Source organism: Mixophyes fleayi, chromosome 4, assembly GCF_038048845.1.
Source record: "Mixophyes fleayi isolate aMixFle1 chromosome 4, aMixFle1.hap1, whole genome shotgun sequence".
Classification (NCBI taxonomy): Eukaryota; Metazoa; Chordata; class Amphibia; order Anura; family Limnodynastidae; genus Mixophyes; species Mixophyes fleayi.
The window spans coordinates 236969421-236991085 of record NC_134405.1 but is presented as its reverse complement, the minus strand read 5'-3'; the positions used below and the strand labels follow the sequence as shown (position 1 = coordinate 236991085).

Here is a 21665-nt window from a genome sequence, read left to right as displayed (position 1 = left end):
TTCAGCGTCATAGGCGATACAAAGATGATGGTCAGTCTACCCCTCCCCTCTAAAAGCTCCACTACCACAGTAACAAGTAGTATGAGGATTCATTATTCAAACTCTGGTGACGAGTATGACAGGAAGAGGAATTCATATCTACTGCTTTTGCTGTGGTCCCTTGTATCTTCCTCAAGGATGAGGTTTAATCCATGTTATGGAGCCGTTCCTACTGCTTACATTGAAGAGGAGGTGAATTCAGCTGTGTGCTCCTGAAGCTTAAGCTCCTTGCTCTCAGGGTTGGATATCTGTGCATAGTAGAAGGCAGCATAGCCTAGAGAGCTCCCGTTTTCTTCGTTCTTTCCTCATCTCCTAATCTGTGTTTTGGTGGCATTGGCCAGATGGTGCCAATCCTGATCCAGGTTTCAAAGGAAATGCATGTAATTGAGAAGGGAAAGTGACTAAGGGGTATATCTACTAAGCTGCGGGTTTGAAAAAGTGGGGATGTTGCCTATAGCAACCAATCAGATTCTAGCTTTCATTTATTTAGTACTTTCTACAAAATGACAGCTAGAATCTGATTGGTTGCTATAGGCAACATCCCCACTTTTTCAAACCCGCAGCTTAGTAAATCTAGCCCTAAGACTCCGTTTAGAGGATCCTTGTCACTACTTCATTTTCTATGTTTGGAGGACAACAACATCTTCAGACCTGGACGGTAGAGTCCCCTCTCCTAGCCTTCCTGCATCTTCCAAATGCATCAGTTAGCTCTAGTAACTGATGCATCTGTTTTTCCAGACAATCTAGGTGTTCAGGTGTTACTGCAGGCAAGTGTTTGCATTCTTTTGAAAACCATTGGGGCCAGTTTTTGTTTTTTTTGTTTTTTTTTTCTTCAATATACACAACTACTTTTTAGTCCCAAAAAATGGATGGGTTCAATTGACCAGTTCTCTACTTGAATCCTCTGAATGTTTTTTTGCCAATGGAAAACTTCCATATGAAATCGGTGAAGTTTGTAATGCTGGACTTTGGTCCAGGGAATATATACATATCCTAATTTCTTTGCTTTTCTGGAGTATAATTTTCACTTTAGAGTACTACCACTTGGTTACATTTCATGCTTTGTGTTTTCATGAAGGTGACTCCCGATAAATATTTTGTAGCTTTGTAGTATGTTCATCATCAATTTTGCAGTATACATTCCAGGTGTTGACATTTGGCTTCTAGATTCTGAAAGTGGGGGCTCACTGTTTTCCATTAACTGTTTGTTGGGGGAATTCTGGTAGAGGACTTGGTTGTTTGAACCAAATGCTTGACAGGTCTTCTCTCATTTTAAGTATTCTATTCTCACTGTCCTATCTACACATGGATTAAGATTATGATTGAGAAGGCATACTCTGCTGAACTCCTTTTGGGCAGTATAGCATGATGTATCAACTGAGCAGGTCTACGAGACCCGCCTCTTCTTGCTGCATACATTTTGTAGGGTAAAAGGTCTTTGCATCCACTACTTTAAGCAAGACAGTCCTGCTGGCTGTAAAATGGAATAACATTCATCCCTCACAAGTGAGCTTTTTGGAACCTCTTCTGTGCCTATGTGATTCAGGAGGAGGAAAGGGGATTTTTTACTTTCCTTATATGGTTAGGAAGAAATAGATGAAATGTGAAAGACCAGCTATCTTGTAAGTGCCTTTTGTTGCAGGCTGCATGATATCTTGCATGGTAAGCTAAGGTGTAATTGAGCTTAGGGAGATAATAGGGAGGAGAAGAATCTTTTAGTGGTCTCCCTATTAGGGATGAGGACTCAATCAACATAGTCTCTTTAGTCTCCTTCTCTCAACTATATGCTTTGAATAACTAAATTTTGCTGCAAGTTCAAAATCCTTTGGTTTTTTTTATGTTTTGTTTTTTTCTTGAATCCGAAGATTCTGATGCATCTTTTGTTTCATTTTTAGGGTGCATTTGACTTTAGTCAGTGCACCACCTTATAATATTCAATTTTCATCTCAATGTTTGTCCAGGATTTCCCAAGTTGGTTACCCAATCAGATAATTGGAACATTCATAGACGCATGAGATTATTACTGAGATGGTAAACTGTTCGACTGGGCACATTTACAACCTGGAGGGGGTGGCACACCCTATTGTGTACGAACACAATAAGCTGCATGAACTTTTAACTGGCTTGCAAAAGTTTCTGTTCTGGCAGGTGCAACCTTATGTGACTGCATCTCGTTAACTAAAATAAGACTAGAAAAACGGTGTGTCAAATGCAAAACAACCACAATCTTAAACCTATGACAATAAGTTATTAAATTCACCTCCTGAAACGCCTTAACGCATAAAATGTATTGAACTTGATCAGTTATTTTTTTTTCTATTTCCAAACATTGCTTAAAATTTTAAAAACTTCAAAGCATCATATAAACATAACATTTAGAGATCTTGTATGTTGTGTAAGCATTATTTTATATTAACGTTATATTGTGTATCTACTTATGTTATCTAACTTGCTTTTTTGTACAGTTAAATTATAGGTAACAAAATATAATTTAATATATTCCTTTAATGTTCAGGGGCATCTCCCACAAGATTGCATTATTCAACTGGCAGTACAGTAGGATATGTTCCATCAGGTTTTTGTGTAACTGAGGAGTTTCCTTCAGAAGTATGGGTAAGTTCCTGGGCTCATTCACTTGGTATCACTGGGTGTCTTTTCATTGCTGCTTGTTTTAAGGGGGCAATATATTCAGCTGTGATTCTTCTGTGGTCAGGAATAGGAGGACATAAGTTTTGAATAAAATAAGTCTGCAGTACACTTGAAATTATTTTCTCTAAAAAAAAATATATATATTAAATGTATTTTCTCTGTACATATCTGTACATGAACACAAAGTAGATATAAACTGTGGGCTCCATGCATATATTTACTGGGGCAAGTGGTGGAAGGGTGCTTGTTAGAGCTTTCAATTCAAAATATGGAAAATTAACCACATTAAATTCCAGGTGGAAAGTTATCTTACGCAAAGGAATATTTTATTGTGTTTTCAGCCTCGACTTTGTGAGGACCCGTTATATGATTCAGTGATTTCTAGAAGTCCTCCTGAAGTGCCTCTCCCACTTCCCCCTCTTCCACCTGAAGAGCCGGAGCAGCCTCCTAAGCCGCCTTTTGCAGATGAAGAGGAGGAAGAGGAAATGTTGCTACGTGAAGAGCTTCTGAAGTCTTTGGCTAACAAAAGGACTATCAAGCCAGAGGTAGTGTCAGATGCAGCTGATGTTTGTTGGGCTGCATGTGTAATTTACTTTTAATTTTCAACTGCTTGTATGTAATGCTTATCAGTATTTTGTTTCACTCCATAGGTTTTAACATCTTTTGTTGGTGGGTTTGCTTGTTTTTTTTTTGTTTTTTTGTACTCTGATAAACTTATTCCATTACAGAATTAAAGTAAGAATTATGAAGCAAATTCCAAACTTCTGTAACTAAATGGCATGGAATCTTGATCTGTACATTGTGCCAAAGAGAAGCTTTGTTATTGTGAATGGCATAAAATTATTCACTGTTCATTTAGTACGAATATTAGAAGTGCTCCTTGACCATGTAAAGGATACTTGAAATAAGTTAAGTAATTATATTTATAGGGGGAAACCTGAAAACTAGTGCACAGGACAAAGGTGGTACAACTAGAAAATGATTTGTACTCTATGGGGCATATTCAATTCCGATCCCGATTCGCGGGATCGCACCGGAACGGCCGCGAACCTCATCCGCGGTACCGCAATAACGTGGATTTTCGTTCGCAGCCCATAGGGCTGCGTACGAAAATCCGCGTTATTGCGATATCGTATTACCAGCAGTAGTGCGCATTTTCCGCGGTAACGCGCGTTACCGCGGATCGGATCGGAATTGAATATGCCCCTATGTTTTCTAAGTGTGTTTTGTGCTTGCCTAATTCTGTCTGTCAACATTCTTAAGCGGCACTAAATGTTTGTTTTTTCTGTTAATGTTTGTTAAAACACACAGGTATAATTAATTTCTCCATCAATAAAGGGACATAGTGAGTTATGTTGCGAAAAGAAAAATATATTGTTATATAGAGAAGTCTCCTTTTTTTTTTTTTTTTCTTTGTTTTAAATCCTTTTAGTGTGTCACCTACCAGGTATAAAAACTAATACTGTGCCCATACCCATTCTCTTCCTCCCCCTTACAGACTCTGAGATAGGGATTTAGTGGGAAGTAAAACATTTCCCTAATACCTTAATCTGCAAGAGCTGTACCAAACAGTATAACGTCCTTTTGAGCTTTTCTAATGCAAATTATTTTACAGAAGCAGGGATGGCAATCTTTTTACAGTATTTCCTTTTCGCTTCATAATGTTAAACCCGTTTATCTTCTAGGAACCTACTAGTAACAGCCAATCTCCATCACCACCACCTCATCTCACTAATATTATGCCAGTACAAAGGATCAGCCTGACATCCAGTGTCAACTCGCATCGCAAGATCACCACTCAGATAGTAAGAGTTCTGAGACCCATCAGACGTGTAATAAAGGTATGATATCTACAGATTACACCAACAGTGGGCTCTAGTGATGTTGGTGTTAGACATTTCCGGTCTTTGGTTTTCTGGTACATATCAAACTTGCTTTTTATGTAATGACGTCTGCTCTCATATACAGACCTTGCTGCTTTCATAAAATAAAGTAGATGAGTATAGCAAAAAAAAGCACACCGATCCTTTATTGGGAGTATAAGGGAGGTATTAAAGTGTTACCTGTACACATGTGATGTGTGTATTGCTGAATATTAAGGGCTGATAGTTATATAATCATGTTGCAGCAAATGCTTCACTCTCCTCTATAGTGATTGGAAATAATGAAAAAGGAAAGCGAAATTGACTTCAGGTGTTTTATGAAAAGCTGAATCAAGTGATTAAAACATATTTATTGTTCCTTGTGTAAAAAAATATAGGTAGAAACGTTTAGTTGGTTGCTCCTACCAGTGAGTGGTATTGGATAAAAAAAGGAATCAAATCTTTGCCTGTAAGCTTTCCCTAGAGCTTCCTGTGGTGAACTTGTATTCTGTTAGCTTCTGTAGTTGTCTCCTTTGGCTCACCAGAGCTCGATACTCTTAGGGTATCAAGCTCTGCTGGCAGCAGTTCAGTGGAGCGCAAAGTGAAGTGCATTAACACGTCCGGAGTATGATTGCTGGAATGGAGCAAACTTGCTCTGTCACTACTTCACTAATATACACACTCCCAGCAGACCAGAGTAAATTGATTCCCCAAAAGAAACACTTACCTAGTGCCTGAATAGTAACATGGATAAGCCGTCTGTGTTCAATTTGCTGCTGGCTTTCATATCACACGGCACCACCTAATGAGACTCCAAATAGAATAACAGTCTGCTTCTATCCAGTGTCACTGTTTTAGCAGTAACAATGCAAGTATGGATAGTACTAAAAAGATGCTTTGGTCAGCTCTGATCTCGTATGTAGCCATTTTAAAACTTGTTGCAGTGGAGGGCACTTGCCTTGCACCTTCTGCGTTACCACGCTGTCTGGTAACTGTGCCCTACTTTTACTGCTGTCAGGTTGAGTAGAGGGACTCTGTAGTGATGTTGTGTCCTTTCCTCCTGGAACTTTTCAGTGAATGCCTGTGAGCTCCCACCCTGCACAATTACTGTACCCTCTTTGCATAGTGATTCCTTCCTTTCTACACATTTCTGGTATTTGCATGATGTGTATATGTAATGATTACATATGTTTTGTTTTTTGGTTTTCTTTAACTTTAGCTCCCAAAACATAAGTCAGTAGTTGTAACCCTGAATGCATCGGATGACAGTGAATCTGACGGAGAGCCACCTAGTCCAGGCCTTGGTGTATTTGGAGGCCTGGAATCTATGATCAGAGAGGCCAGAAGAACTGCAGAAGTGAGAACTCCTTCTTTGTTTTGTATGCTTGTCATTTTGGGAAAGCTGATTATTTTTAGGGATATTGCATAAAAATAAAAAATACACTTCCCAACAGAATAAGACATTAGGTAGGTGATATCTGGGCTCAGGAGGGGTTGGGGGTAGTTATGGATAAAGGAGACACACCTGGGTAGTTTCTATAGTTACAATCCGACAAAGTTCAGAGCCGGCTTTCCTTTTTAGGGTTTTCTCCTACAGACAAAAACATACTGGTAGATTAATTGGCTTCTGACAAATTGTAAGGTCCAGTGGGGCAGTGACTGATGTGATTGATTGCACTTTTTCTGTAAAGCACTTTGTAATATGGTTGGCACTGTATAAATGGCAATATTAGGAGCCAGAAAAAGGCTGTATACCCTGATTCCATAAACAGCAGTAGGCAGAAATTCTACGAGGAAAATGGTGTGCACATTTGTTTGGTAGAGCACTTTTCCATTCTATCTGGATAGCTGTTGATCTTTAGTCATGTCGACATTTTAAATGACATATTTGTGTAATAATGATTTTATAAATATTCATTGTTAACAATGTTTGACTTCTAGCTTTGAACTTAACAGGGATAGTTATTGTATAACTTTATTCTTGTCCATTACAAAATTACACTTGCACTTGTACACTTAAAATTTAAGGGGTAAACAGGGTAATCGTTGATGAATGGGTTGAATAATTTCAAATTAAGGGCAGATTCTCATCCGAAAAGGGTGATAAGTTGGTTACAGTTGGAAAATACCTTGAGTCAGCCAAAGGTTAAAGGTGACAAATTTATTTAAAGGAAAGCAATATCTGGAATTTTATGCACACATTAAATCCTTTTCTCTGAATTCATTGGGGGCACTGATGGGTATAGAGGGTCCAGGCAGGAGTTTAGCACTTTAAATTTTCTTCACCAAGACTGCAGCTCCCCTCCCCCTCAATATCCCCTCCTTGCAGGGAATTTTCTAATCAAGCCCCACTGGAGAGCATAGAGGAAATGAACAAGGAGCGAGAGAGAAACTGTATTCCTAAAAACATTTTTTTTTTTTTTTTTTTTTACAGCAGAATAAATGTGTAAAGGGTGGACGTGCAGTGTCTCCCAGTGGATTCAGAGAAAAGGATTTTGCATACGTACTAAAATCCCGATTTTCTTTTGCATTCTATGGGGGACACTGAAGATTGGGCTTTCCAAAGCTGCCATATTGATGGGAAAGCTCATGATTTGCAGTATACAACACCATCCAGAGCCAGCATTTTTTCCCTGTGAAATCATTGAACTTGTAAAATTGAGTAAACGAATAAACAGTGCCACATAGCTATCCAACACAGCTGCTCAGATGTGTCACCCAAAAGGTGCTCACATACCTGGTAGAATAGGGTTCTAAACTGTGAGGAACAGGTTTCCCTGTCCCAATGAAAGCGTGTCTGATCACCAAAGTATTCCATCTCTCAAAGGATTTCTTAAAGGCAGACCAACCTATCTGGTAGGCATCATATGAGAACCCAGAGATCAAAAGTTTCCCTAAAATCAAGAGTCCTATTTAGTTAAAATCCCAAGAAACTCAAGGAGGGTTGTATCATTGTTGTACATGAATAAATCCCTCAAAAAAAAAAAAAAAAAAAAAGTCTGCATTTCTTGTAAAGTTCCACACGCTTGTGAAAGAATCCTCTGTTGGAACATTTAGTTCCACACAACACATGTTCTTGTTGATTTCTGCCATTGCTAGGGAGCTCCATGTTGATCCGGTATCTTGATTGAATAACCCTGTAACAGAAGATGACTCCGACTTGAGCTTTTCACACCACTCTTGGCTCTAGCCAGCACATTTATTTGGAACATCAACAACCTTGAACCCAAATTAAATATTGACAGTGCTCAGCATTGAAGGCTTGAAACTGTGGTCTTTTCAACACAATAGCAAAGGGACAGCACAAACTTGGAATTGGTAATGGCAAACTGAACTTTAGAAGACATTCATGTTCCAGTCTGGTAATGCCATTAAAGTAAGCATTCTGCATGTCCATGGATTCCATGAGACATGGTTTCCACCTTGACCCGGTCAACTTGAATCTGAGTGTGCAGTATCTTTAACTTCAAACTGCACTAAAAGGATCCATCTGGCCTTTGGACGAAATAGAGATTCAAAAGAACGGTCAGCGGGCACTGGGATGACCACACATAATAATTTCCAAATAGCTTCCTGTAGAGCCCTCTGTCTTACTAGGTCTCCCGGAGGACCAGTGCTGAGGGATTAAGAGTGAGATCTGGCTTACCAATCCTGCCTTCCCCTGTGCTGTCCTCCCAAAGAGCAGAGAACTGTCCCATTTAGGTCTGTTCTCTTGCTTTAACTGCATTGTGAAAAGACAGAAGCCTGAGACCCTGCATCTAAAGCACAGCACTAATTTATCCACACTCTACCTTGTGAAATCCTCCACAGAGTATGAGGAAGTCTCTTTTCTCAAATCCACAGCTGCCTTGCCCTCGTTTTGAGAGGATAACTGAGTCTGAACCTCACAGGACTGGACAAGAGTGATAGCTGAGGATGCAGAATGTAGAATTCTCAAAAGTAGGACATCTTATTGAGCTACTGGACTGACCTCGCTACACTTCGGTTCCCAACCGGCTTATAGGGTAGAGTAGGGACAGGGCAAAGGAGCCCTGAGTGAGAACCCTTAGATAAACAGGATCACTCTGAGGTTTCAGCAGAGGGGGTAGAACCAAGGTTGTCTTTGCCTAACCCATGGAAACATGTGGCAAGCTGTGTGAGTTCAGCAATAGACTGGACCAACGATGTACTCCAGGTTTTTCTTCACCAGGAAAAAATTCTTCTGTCATCCACCACTGTTGTTTTCTGTGGTCTTCCGGGTCTTTTATTGTTGCTGAGCTCTCCGGTGCATTCTTTCTTTTTAAGAATGGTCTAAAGAGTTGATTTGGCCACACCTAATATTTTTGTTATTTCTCTGATAGGTTTGTTTTGATTTTTCAGCCTAATGATGGCTTGCTTCACTGATAGTGACAGCTCTTTGGATCTCATGTTGAGAGTCGACAGCAACAGATTCCAAATGCAAATGTCACACCTAGAATCAACTCTAGACCTTTTACCTGCTTAATTGATGATGAAATATCGAAAAAATGAGAATTGTGTGGATGTCCCAATATTTATGGACTTGACTGTATATTATCCACATTGCAATATGGACATACCAGCTGGTTTCTTACCACAGAATAAATCTATATAATCTTGTTGCACATATATAATGCCGTGCAGACGTACCAGCGGATCTTTTACCCCTACACTGGATAAATATAGAGTATGTATATTTAGGTTACTATTTAAGACAAACTTAAAGCTGTTTGATCCGTGCTTTTTCACTCTCTGGGAATTGGTGTCTAATAATTATTATCTAGTATATAGAGTGGGTAACTTTTACTGATCTATAGATATAGATATAGAGAGAGATAGAAATGGTGAGAGATATAATCTTAGTAAAAGTTACCTGGTCTATATGCTAGGTAATTACTATTGGTCACCAATTCCCAGAGAGTGAAAAAGCACGGATTAAACAGCTTTAAGTTTGTCTTAAATAGTAAACTATTAAAAGCAGTATAGAGGTACTGGCTGAGGAGAGGTAGAGTTGGAAACATTGTGCAGCATGATGTGACAAAAATGTCCGCGCCAAGAGTCTTGAAGGAGGGGGAGGAAACAAGTTGGGAAGTACCTAAACTCCTAGTCCACCTACTTTACCCCAATGTCTCGCAGTGTCTCCCAATGGTAGGAAAGAGAAAATAGAATAGATGCCTCTCCTTCGGATTCACCTCTGGAATTGCTCCTTTTATCAGGAATTGCTCCTTTTATCAGGAGTAACAGATAAGCATGAGACATACTGTAAATGACAGCTTCAGTACCCAAACACAAGGAAAATGATCAACAGGCACAACTCAAGCAAGTTAAGGGAGGCAGAACCCACACTTCAACCTCTTTCACTTGAATACTTTCCTCAGGGGAGAAAGGAGCTGTAGTTTGACAGTTTTGGCAGTTTTTTTTTTTTTCTGTCCAGTTTAAAAAGTATGCCAAGGGGGAGGTGCTTAACTGATCCCTGAGGGGACTTGGGTTCAGTTTTGAACAGTTAGAAAGAAATGTAAGATATGATTCTCCTCCAGATTGATCTCTGGATTACTTCCTTAATCTGAAAAACGTCCTCCCTTTTAATACTTCTTCAGCAGAGATATAGAGGAGGAGCTGCAAACACCTGTGTCTGACAGTTTTAAGAGGCTTTTCTCTGTGAAGAAAATCTACCAAGGAGGAGGGGCTAAGATGGTCTGGGCTTTAGTTCTGTAAACCCCCATTTTGAACACTTTTTTTTAAATAATTGAACAGGCTCCACTCCTCCAGATTCAACTCTGAAATTTCTCCCTTTATCAGACATACTTGATAAACAATAGTACTGCTGCAGTTCACAAGTGCAAGGAATGTGGATCCTGCAGACACAACCTCAGACAGAATGAGAGGTTTCTATTTGGTTTCTAATACACGTGCCTGTGTCTGACAGATTTGGCAGGTTAATCTCTGAGGAAAGACTGTCAAGGAGAAGGGGGATTAGCTGCCTGGGGTTTAGTCAGATAAGCCCTGAGGTAATTAGATTTCTATTTTGAACATTTAGAAAATGGGACAGACTCCTCCCCTGAAAGTTCAACTCTGGAATTAATTACTTGACCCGCCTCCCTAACACTGGAGGCACTGCACTTCCACGTGGCCCCAAAAGTTGGGTGGAGAGTGTGGGCTGACAGTCAGGAGAGGGTAGTTTACTTACCTGAAGCCGTGCCTCCAACGGTGGTGTAGCAGTGTGGTGTCTGACGGTCATTACCTGTGGTGGCAGTGACCTGGGGACCCCCTTCGGATGCAGTCTTTCATAGGGCATGGGGGTGGCAAGAGAAGACACCAAAAATGTACCTCTTCAGCCAGTCTTGGCATCTGACGCTTGCCGTGAGGCTGTCTTGGTGCTGCTGGCTGTATTTGTGAAGAGGTTAAATCCTTTGCTACCAACCCTGATGAAAAGCAGCACCCTCTGGTCACTCGGACAAACTGAGTTCCCTGCAGTGAGGGCTTATAGAGGGGGGAGGGGTTTTAAGTCTTTGAAGAAAATTTAAAGTGAAAAACTTCTGCCTAGACCCTCTATACCAGGCCTGTCCAACCTGCGGCCCTCCAGGTGTTGTGAAACTACAAGCCCCAGCATGCTTTTTCAGTAGACAACCTGTTGATAGCTGGAAGGGCATGCTGGGACTTGTAGTTTCACAACATCTGGAGGGCCGCAGGTTGGACAGGCCTGCTCTATACCAGTGGTCAGGGAACAGGGGTAAATTACCCCAAATGGGGTACAAATGAAATTCCTGGGGGTAATGCTGCCGATTCACATGCTGTCAGTTAGATTGTAGACCCCTTTTTAAATGTGAAATTGCTGTTGTACCAAAAGAGCCTCAAGGGTTGGCAGAGGCACTTCTTGAGCTTCGATGCAATAATAAAGCACGTATTGCATTGGAAAACAAAGCAAAACTGTCATATTTTTGGATGTCAACAGCTGCAAAGGTATTCAAAATTGCACATGAGGAGGCAGTCAAAAAGTTGCTACCTTTCCACTGTAACGAACATAAAAACAAAGCAGAGAAATCGATTGGACGCTGAAGACTGTATCCAAATTGCTCTGACATCAAAATGCCCCAATATTGATGCTCTCGTATCAAAAATGAAGCAACATCATTTCTCCAAAACCTGAAGTTTTGAAGTTGAAGCTTTCAAAGAAATTTTGGATAGATTCAATAAACTTTGAAATTCCAATAATTAATAATATATGATTTCCTTCCTTTCAAATCAAGGGGGTAACGTCGGCGTATCTAAATATATTTTGAGGTAAAAGGTAAAAAAGTTCCCTGACCCCTGCTCTATACCCATCGTTTGTGTCCCCCATAGGATGTAAGAGATATATAGTTTAATGTTAATTTAAATACTAAGCAGGTATTTAGAAATGATTTGATCTCTGTTATTATTTCTGTACTGTGCATTGTAATTAATTTACACTGTTGCTTAAGGCTTCCAAACCAAAAGCACCTTCTAAATCTGAAAAAGAAAATGATCCCATGAGGACCCCTGAAGCATTACCGGATGACAAGAAAATGGAATACCGCCTCTTGAAGGAAGAGATTGCCAGGTAACTCATCATTTGTTTTGGCGTTTAGTTTCCAGTGGTGAACTAATGTACAATTTATTATAATTTTTATGTGTTCAGTCGAGAAAAACAAAAGCTCTTCAAAACGGACCTGTCAAAATCGAGTTCATCACCAGCAAGTTCTGACATAGAAGTTGATGGAAAGCGAATACCTGTCATGGATCCTAAGGTGACCGAGGCTGAATCAAGGCATATGAAACAAAAGTAAGTCTGTAACACACATTGTTGGTCAAAGTTTTTGTCTTGGGTGGTGTGGATGGTGAGCCAGTAATATTTGTAAGTTCTGAGAATATGTGGATATTGGGTAAGATATACGTTTTATTTATATTTTATTAATTTTTTTCTATTTTTTTTTTTTCTTTTCTTTAAAGTTTCGGGTAGTTTTAGAGCCAGGACCAATGTTTTTTTCTTCAAGAGGGTTGTCTATGTATGTGTCTGTATGTAATATATGATGTATATAACATAGTGGATTCATGCATACATGCAGTGGTTCTAGAAACTGAATCCTTTAGAATTTTGTAAATGTCTGCATAAACGTGTGACTTTTAAATGTGTTCAGTTCTTCAATGTAGAAAATTCAAAGGGTTCACAAACTTCTAGTACCACTGTATTAACAGGTGACTTGTTCTTTGCATGTGTTGTTTAAATCGTTTTAACTACTACTTTTTTTTTTTTTTTTTACAATGTATTTTATGTATGTTTAATACCAATGCTTCCTTGTATTCAAGTTTTAGGCTCCTACTAGTTGGGGCAGGGATGTTGTGTTTGCAAAGAGAGAGAGGAAGGGGGGAGGGGGGGCGGAGGAGAGGAATGTGAGTTCTCCCTAAATATTTTCTGAATAGATCAAGAATTGACTGAGGCTCTTGAAGATGGTAGACTAGGTCCCTTAAGAGCAATGCTACCTTGGTGGCAGCAGCTGACAATGCTGGATTTTTAGTCCGGTTTAAAAATCAAACAATACAGTGTGATTTGGAAAGATGATCGTTCATCGTTGGAGACTAGATCACAAACTTACACAATAAACGACTGTTCTGTCCGATATCACGTGATTGGCCCCATAATCTGCTGAAAACCCTGTAGTGTGTACACAGCCTAATTTTTGGTAACTTTTGAAGTGAAAAAAAGACTCCCGGTGCTTAGTAACATAGCTCTGTATATGTTATTTTTTTTATTTTTTTTTAAAGAAAAGGTTAAACGATTTAGAAAAGGAACATGTGAATACAAAAACAATAAGCATGGCATACAAACATTCAGGTGTTAGGTTTTACTTTTTGTTGAAGATTGTTTAGCAGTATTATGTACAGCATTCATTGGCAATATAGAAGTTTAAAAATAATAAAATAAGGACATTGATTGTCCAGATATCCGTTAACTATCATTTATTGATTATAATAATGTATACAATCAACAGTGATGGCATAACTGGCTACACAAAGCCAAGACACCACTTTTATATACCTTTTTCTTAGCTGCCAGCTATTTGATTATAAAAGGAACAAGGAATGCACCGTCTCATAACTGCTCCAGGGGGTATGGAGTTTCAAGACCCTCTAATAAGCTGCCCAGAAGGTGTATGCTTTGCACACAATTTTCACACTACTTTAATCATTCCATTAACCCTAACCCTAATTGTCTTTTCCTGTATTTATTTAGAATGCTCCTTGTAAAGGACGAGTCTCTTCTAAAAAATCTGTTGCTGCAAGAAGAGAAAAAAAAGGAATCTATCAAAACTGCAGAGTTAAAAATCACCAGGCTCACTGAGCAGCTACACGCAACTGAGAAGTTCCTGAATGCAAATCAGATGTTTTTGAAGAGACTGCAAGAACAGGTGTGAAATTCTAACTAGTAACTAACTTTGTTTAGGTCTATGCACAAAATACTTGACTTATCTGTAATATATTACTGTTCTTTGACCATGCTAATGCAGGTATTACTCAAGCATGCTGATGACTAACTTATATGCACGTCTTTATTGGTAATTAAGTTTACTTAAGCTGCATACTACAGAAAATTACTGCAGATGCGAGTTCTGTAACAATTTTATCAACGATTTAAAAGTACCGATCATGCAGTACACACCTACGTGATTTACTGTCAGATTTGTGGACTTCATCTGTATAGAACAGCCTACACTGCTGTTCGTGAATGGTCTGCATAATTGCGTGAATTGTCTGTAGTGTGTACTCTGCTTTAGGGTTATATTTTCAACCATACATTGTAGCAATTAACTTTTTATTTACTTTTGCCTTACCTCTGAATTTTCACCTTCACAACTATTTTGTTTTTAGATTATTAAAGTACAGCACAGAGTTAAAGAAAAAAGAAGTCTCGCTCTAAAACAAGGAGAAGAAATTGCACGAGCAAAAGCACTGGCTAGTCAGGAGCTGGGGAAGCGAAGACTGGAGCCTAGCAATGTTATTGTAAGTTAAAACAATTTATATAATGAATTATTTGGTACATAATTTAGAGATTAGAAAAATGTGGGTGATATTTAAAGCTATGTCCAGATGGAATAAAAGAGTAAACTTTTTCTTAAAAAAGGATGTCTACTGTAAAAACTACCAGCTGTAACTCATACCTAGTTAGAATTGAGCACATGTTGCATATGTTTCCCCAAAAATCAAGACTATATTGTTTGGTTGTCTGTGGTTTTGCAACCTCATTGCCTTTTGCAATTAGTCCACACACATTGGTTATTTGTTAATAAACTAGCCAGTATTCCTTTTATTTATTTTTTATTATAACTTTCTCACAATACATTTTTATTTTTAGGCAAATAAAATATTTAAAAAGGATACTGGCCTGTTGGGCAGTCCCAATAAACAATCTACAGAAGCCATTGCGCTGGAGAAAAAACGACTGCAAGAACTGGAACAGGAATATGCTCTTAAAATTCAAAAACTAAAAGAAATGCAAGCTAAAAAAGAGCAGGCTGTACACCACACCCATGTGATAGAAGAGCAGCCAGAATTTGTGCTCCCACAGCCTTCTCTTCATGACCTCTCTCAGGACAAAATAACAATAGACACAGAGGAAAATGAGCTGGAAGTTGTGGATTTGGCCATCTCTGTTAAAGAACGAAGGCGATCATTCCGTGACTCAAACTCTTTTACCAAACCTAACCTCAAGCACGCTGAGCTTACTCCTTATAAGGACAGCTCTAGCAAGCCTTCCAATGTGGCAGCAGAGGGAGCAGAACTTTTCTTGGGTTTAAATATTGATGACCTTAAGAGACTTCATTCCAGCTCTGATAACTTACCAGACCTACTTTCAAACAGTGATGCACTACTAGTGTCTCAGGACAAACTCTTCTCAGGGAAGGTAATTATATATGTGTGTGTGTGTGTATATATATATATCTCTATATCTCTATATCTCTATATATATCTATTTTGGCAGTAACATTGTGCTGGAGGGTGCTTCTCATAATATAGTACTCTAGATCTGAATACCCGAACGTGCTAGATAGATATGTGCTCACATCAAATGAGTGTATGCTATAATGGACAGAGTAGGCTTTAGAGATATTTTAAAATCAGTCCCAGCACTTTTTGACTTTGCTTCAAAGATCATGAATGGAAACAGATTTATGCATATATCACATAGATGGCATATTGGTGGTGTAGGTATCGTCATTGAAAGCAAAAAACATGAGCTGTAGTGGTCTTTAGGTGCTAAAATAGTAAATATTATACATTATGGTAACACAATATTGAGCTACCTTTTGTTGTCAGTAGACAAATTAAATGTTTCCTTGCTGGCCAGTGGTAACTACTAGGGATGCATCATACCCAGGATTCAGTTTAAGAACATACAATCCTGTGAGTTTTAAAAAATGTTTTCTTTCTATACATTTGTGAGTATCCGAGCATTCCCCATGCATTTCAGTAGGCAATGCGTTTCAATGGGTTTTCTGCGACCTTTGAAATGTGCTTCCTATTCAAATGAATGAAAAAAGTGGAGGTTATGCTCAGCTGAGTAAAACTGCCTAAATTTTAAATTCATATTTCTCTTCCTATTGAGGGACACTGTGCACCATGGTGTATAGAGGCTGGGTATCTAGGTGTTAACTACTATATGAAGTCTGAAGCTCCTTCCTTCTACAGACCGTCGTTATCAGCTATCTATAGAGCGCCACTAATTCCGCAGCGCTGTACAGAGAACTTGCGCACATCATTCCCTGCCTCATTGGAGCTTACAGTCTATATTCCCTAAGATACACACTCAGACATAGAGACTAGGGTCAATTTGATAGCAGCCAAATTAACCTACCAGTATGTTTTTGGAGTGTGGAAGGAAACCGAAGCGCCCGGAGAAAACCAACGCAAATAAAGGGAGGCCATACAAACTCCACACAGATAAGGCCATGGTTGAGGAATTGAACTCATGACCCCAGTGCTGTGAGGCAGAAGTGCTAACCACTAAGCCACCCTGCTGCCCACCTCATCAACAGAATTCCAGTTTTTAACAAAGTGCCCAAGGAGCTAGGCGTTGTGGTGCTGGGCTGCCTAAAGTAGCTGCATTAGGGTTAATTTTTTTTCTTTAAATTAACCATTATTCTTTTACTTACAGCTCTTTTTGCATTTAAGTGCTTTGCATCCAAACCATCTTATAAACAAAGTGAGCAACAAGGATCTATTCCTTCCAGCTTAGTCTGTGCTGGGAGCTGCCTTTGTTCTGGGACCAACGTGAAAAACCACCTCTTCAGTTACGTGGGTCAGAGGCGTTGTAGAGAGAGGTTATGTTCTGGATTTCCAGGAGCCTCTACTAACAGTTCTTTTCCTCAGGGCTCCCCAGGTAAGGACCAAAACATTCGTATCAGGGAGACCATTCAGTCATTCATGTTTTGCTCTAGCCTTTCTTATTCAAAAACCAGACCGGACCTATTGACCGATCTTGAACCTGAAAACCCTACACACCAGTCTTGGGTTCTACATCTTGAATCTTTTCTCCTGAAGTATTGTCATTCATGGCATGGAACACAACAAATTGTTGCCTTCATGGACATAAAAGATGATAATCTTCATATCCCGATATGGGAAGGACAGAAGAGCTTCCTCAGATTTGCAGTTCAGGACTTAGTCTTTCAGTTCAGAGCTCTGACGTTTGTGTTCGCTACGTTTCCCAGAGAGTTTACCCTTAATCTTAACAGAGCAGCCATCACCGCCATGACCTTGGTAGTCACTGTGGTAATTTATTTGGACAATCTATTTCTCAAGGTGGTGTCTTCTTCAGAACCACCTCCACATAACAGTTGTTGGAGTCCTATTGGTGGATCATAAATTATCCCAAATTGAACATGATTCAAGTCCTGCGCATGGTTTTTCTAGGTCTTCTATTTAGCATTAGGCTGCAAAGTGTTTTCTTGCCAGAGGAAAACATTCTAGTCATCCGAAAATTAGTCAGAGCTTTCTTAACCCTCAAAAGAATCTTTCCACCCCTGCATGAAATTATTGGGTAAGGTGGTCTTACTTTTCACTCAGGGAATTTCCAAAGCAATATTCTGTGAAGATGGCCAAGGTCAAACCTTCGGTTAGCTTCCCAATTCATCAGGTTGTCACTTTGGATACGATGGTCTTGCAAAGTAACACTTCCCATCAATGTCTTTGAACACTCTGCTTTGCCATTTAGCAACGACTGTGCTTCTAACAGTCTGTATTCATTCGGAAAGCATCAGTAATGAATATTCAGGGGGAACCAAAATCTCCCTAGCAATGTAGGAATCGCCAAGATAATGAAATGGAATGGTGTATTCTGGCAATTGGGCGGTATACATTTCCACAGTGGAGCACCGAGCAGACAGTCCATTCTACCTGGAGTTATTGCATCAAATCATGGAAATGTGGGGTTAGCCAAAGGTCGACATGATGTTCTCTTGTCTGAATATACCTATTTCCACAGATACCCATGCTTATCTCTGGTGTGGACAACTAGGAAACCGACTACTTGTGTTGTCATGCCCTTCATTCTGCGGTATGGTCCCTCCACCCAGAGGTGTTCACTTAGATTGTGGACAGGTGGGATCAGCTGGAGGTCGATATGATGGCCTCTGGACTGAACCTCAAAGTCGACTGGTATTCCGCTGGAACATCGGACCCGCAGGCATCTTTAGTGGATGCCATGACTGTCCCCTGAAATTGCCAGCTGGTATATATCTTCCCTCCGATCTCTGTTACCTTGGATGCTGAAAACGGGAGGTCTTGGTATGCCAATAGATTTGCTCTGGTGACTCCCTCTCAGGGAAGACCTTCTGAACCAGGGCCTGTTCTTCCATTAGAGTTTAGCACGACTGACTTTGTCAGTCTGGTGGTTGTGACTCTGATTCTCCATAGGAAAGGTCTCTCTGAAAAGGTCATCAAGATGATGATCAAAGCCAGGAAACCAACATCTCCCAAAAATTATTGCTGCATTTGGAAGCCCTAAATTGGTTGATGTGAAAGACAAAGGTGCCCCACTTCTTCTTTCCGCCTGGCTCGTTTCTTTATGTTCCTCCAGGGTGGCCTGGACAAAGGCCTCAGACTGGCTACCATTAAGGTTCAGGTCTCAGCCTTGTTAAACCCCCACCCCTACCTAAAGATGGCTAGCGGTGTTACCAAAAGTCCAGACCTTTCAACAGGGGATCTTTCATGTCCAGCCACCATTTGTTCTGCCGCTGGCACCGTGGGACCTGAATCTAGGGCCTGATTCATTAAGGATCTTAACTTTGGAAACTTATTTTCTCTTTCATCCAGTCTGGGGGACACTGCTACCATGGGTTGTGGAGGGGAGCACAGGAGTTGGCACCTAGCTAGTTAACTTTAGTCACTGCTGACAGACTCCTCCCCTCTACAATCCCCCCACCTCTTCCCCTCAGTTTTTTTCTAGGTGCCCAAGGAGTTGGGCTGTAAATTTTTAGCTAGTAAAATATATATATATTTTTTTTTTTTTCAGTTGTGTAACTTTTAATTTTTAGGCTTACACTTTTATTTTGACAGCAGCCTTGGGAGTGTGTTCTACCATAGAGAGCACACTCCCAAAAGACCGCAGCATAGACCCTGCTCTGTCAGATGAGAGCCGAGGGTTCTCACTGACTGAGTTTTTACAGGGTCTACATCAGAGTGACAAGCGGTCTCTCCGGACTGCTGTCACTCTCAGCCTCCCCGATAACCAGTGCTGCCACTGCAGGCATAGAGCGCCGGTTATCGGAGCATCAGCCGGCGGGCATTTTGGAAAGACCCGGGCAGGTATGAGACAGAAGGCTGGTAAGGTATGAAGGGGGCAGACCAAGATCCCCTCCCAGAAATAGGAGGGGGCATCGGGGTCCAACCGCTGCAGGAGACCTCAATCTTTCAAGGTCTCTCTCTCTCTCTCTCTCTCTATCTATATATATATATATATATATATATATATATATATATATATATATATATATATATATATATATATATTCTAATTTTTTTGTTTGAATAAAAAAAAAAATATGGAGACAGAATATCGGAGGAGGGGGAGCTAAAATTATATAGAGCTCCCCTGCTCTTCAATTTACATGCAGTATTCCGGTCTTCTGGAGCTAAGAAGCCCAGGAACAGAGACAGCCTTGTGGGAGCAGGCATCAGGACATTGCTGGTGGACTTCTCTCCTGTGTTTGGCCTTTTGGCAAAGTATTCTATTTTTATTACGCATTTATAAAAACTGTCTTTGTTTGCTGACAAAGTGGGGCTAGTAGGGGTAACATTATTGTTCTCTTTACTTGCCCAAAAAAATCACATTATTTATTTAAAGGGACAAGTGCAGCTTTTATTGTAGATTAGTTGATTACTTGTTTTTCTATTTGTCTCCCTCAAGTCAATGGTGTAAGCTTGGTGATTCTTTCCTTTGTAAAATGTTAGATAAAGGAAAAAGTTCTATGGAAAAATATTTTACCTATTACAGATGTAAGGTTAAAATTACCATATGGGCAGAGGGACCCGTTGGCACTTTCTTCTGATTGTGAAGGGCCCCCCCCCCCATCGGCGCAAACCCAGCAGACTCTAGCCTCTCTGTCAGAGGAACCGGCCTGGGTGGCTCCTCTGACACAGTCCGTTTCCTCTTTAGCCCAGCTTCTCACTAAATCTAAGTTATTGACAAGCTCAGCAGCATTTTGTACTGTATTGTATAATGCTGTCACGACTGTGGGCGGTCCTGCTGCGGCTGCTTCTACTGGGACGGCTATAGCAGGCCCTTCTTTTTTAATAACGGTTCAGACCCCTGTCTCGGCAGAACCAGCATGGTCCTCATCAATAATAAAGGGTTTAGACAGGCTAAACCAGTTACTTGAATCCCCACATCTGGGCCCTACTAAAAGAAAGCGGTTTAGATCCACTACTCCTTTTCTGAAGAAGGGGAAGCAAATTTTTATCCTTATCAGGTTCACGTGTCTAATCAGGAAGAAACCGCCAGATATCGGACCATTGATGAATTGGTATTAGCGGTGAGGCAGGCCTTGGATCTCCCAGAGTCAGAGGATCCTAGTCCTATAAACAGAAGTCTCTTTAAGAAAGCCAGAAGAAAGGTTATTCGTTTTCCTCCTTTGGTGGAATTGAGAGATGTTGCTGAGGGAATATAGAAACATGATTAAAAGCTTTCTATTCCAAAAAGATTCTCCTCCTTATATCTATTACAGGAAGAGGATCTGGCTCGCTGGTAAGGAATCCCTAAGGGGGATACTCCGGTGGCCTGTTTAGCCCGCCACACTACTCTGCTGGTCCTGGGCACTGCAAATCTGCAGGACACCACTGAATGCAGAATTGAATCTCAGCTAAAATCTATTTTTGTAGCAGCAGGTTCTTCCTAAAGACCCACATTTGCTTTGCCTTGAGTCGCTAGAGCCATGGAAGCATAGGCAGAGCAGCTGGCTGAGGCCTTGCAGAATTCAGAATTGCTTTCCCTAGCTTTACATTTAAAAGAAACATCTAAGTATCCTTATGAGGCAGTTCAGAACACAGTATCTGTGTCTTCCTCTATTCACAAATTTTGAATGGAGTCCCTGAGGTCAGTAATATTTGGATTGGAAAATAATCCGTTTATAGCTTCCATAGTCATAAAAGACGCATACTTCCAGGTTCCTATCTGGAGCGGTCATCAATATCTCCTGAGATTCAGGGTGGGGTCCTTCCACCATCAGTTTCGGTCTCTTCCCTTCGGCCTCTCCACGGGTTTTCACAAAGATCATGTTGGTTATGGCAACTTGTCTTCACTCAGGGGGAGTTTAGGTTGGTGCTACATGAAAAAACAGTCAGTATTTGACTTATGTGCAAAACAGAATACTAATTTGCACCCCTTGCATTGTAACATGGTTTTGTCCAGAAGACTTAAATAAGAAGTTTCTCAAGTTAAGATCCTTAATGAATCAGGCCCCTAGTTCTTACGGCATTGCAGAAGTTGCCGTTCGAATCCCTGGACTATGTTTTAAGTTTTTGACCTGGAAGGTTTCCTTTTTACTCGCCATTTCATCTGAGAGGTGGGTTTCTGAATTGCGGACTCTGTCTTGTCATTCACCCTTT

The 21665-nt window shown here is 40.3% G+C and overlaps 1 protein-coding gene across 2 annotated transcripts in view; it reads left to right on the top strand.

The window, feature by feature from the left end:
* Positions 1–21665, top strand: part of ZFC3H1 (zinc finger C3H1-type containing) — a 74054-nt gene that overhangs the window by 8571 nt on the left and 43818 nt on the right. For both annotated transcript variants that reach the window (XM_075209529.1, XM_075209528.1), the window contains exons 7-15: positions 2555–2652; positions 3030–3233; positions 4374–4529; positions 5770–5907; positions 12008–12126; positions 12205–12348; positions 13798–13972; positions 14433–14564; positions 14917–15465. In XM_075209529.1, the coding sequence (XP_075065630.1) occupies positions 2555–2652; positions 3030–3233; positions 4374–4529; positions 5770–5907; positions 12008–12126; positions 12205–12348; positions 13798–13972; positions 14433–14564; positions 14917–15465 (1715 nt within the window). The remainder of the gene's footprint in view (positions 1–2554; positions 2653–3029; positions 3234–4373; positions 4530–5769; positions 5908–12007; positions 12127–12204; positions 12349–13797; positions 13973–14432; positions 14565–14916; positions 15466–21665) is intronic.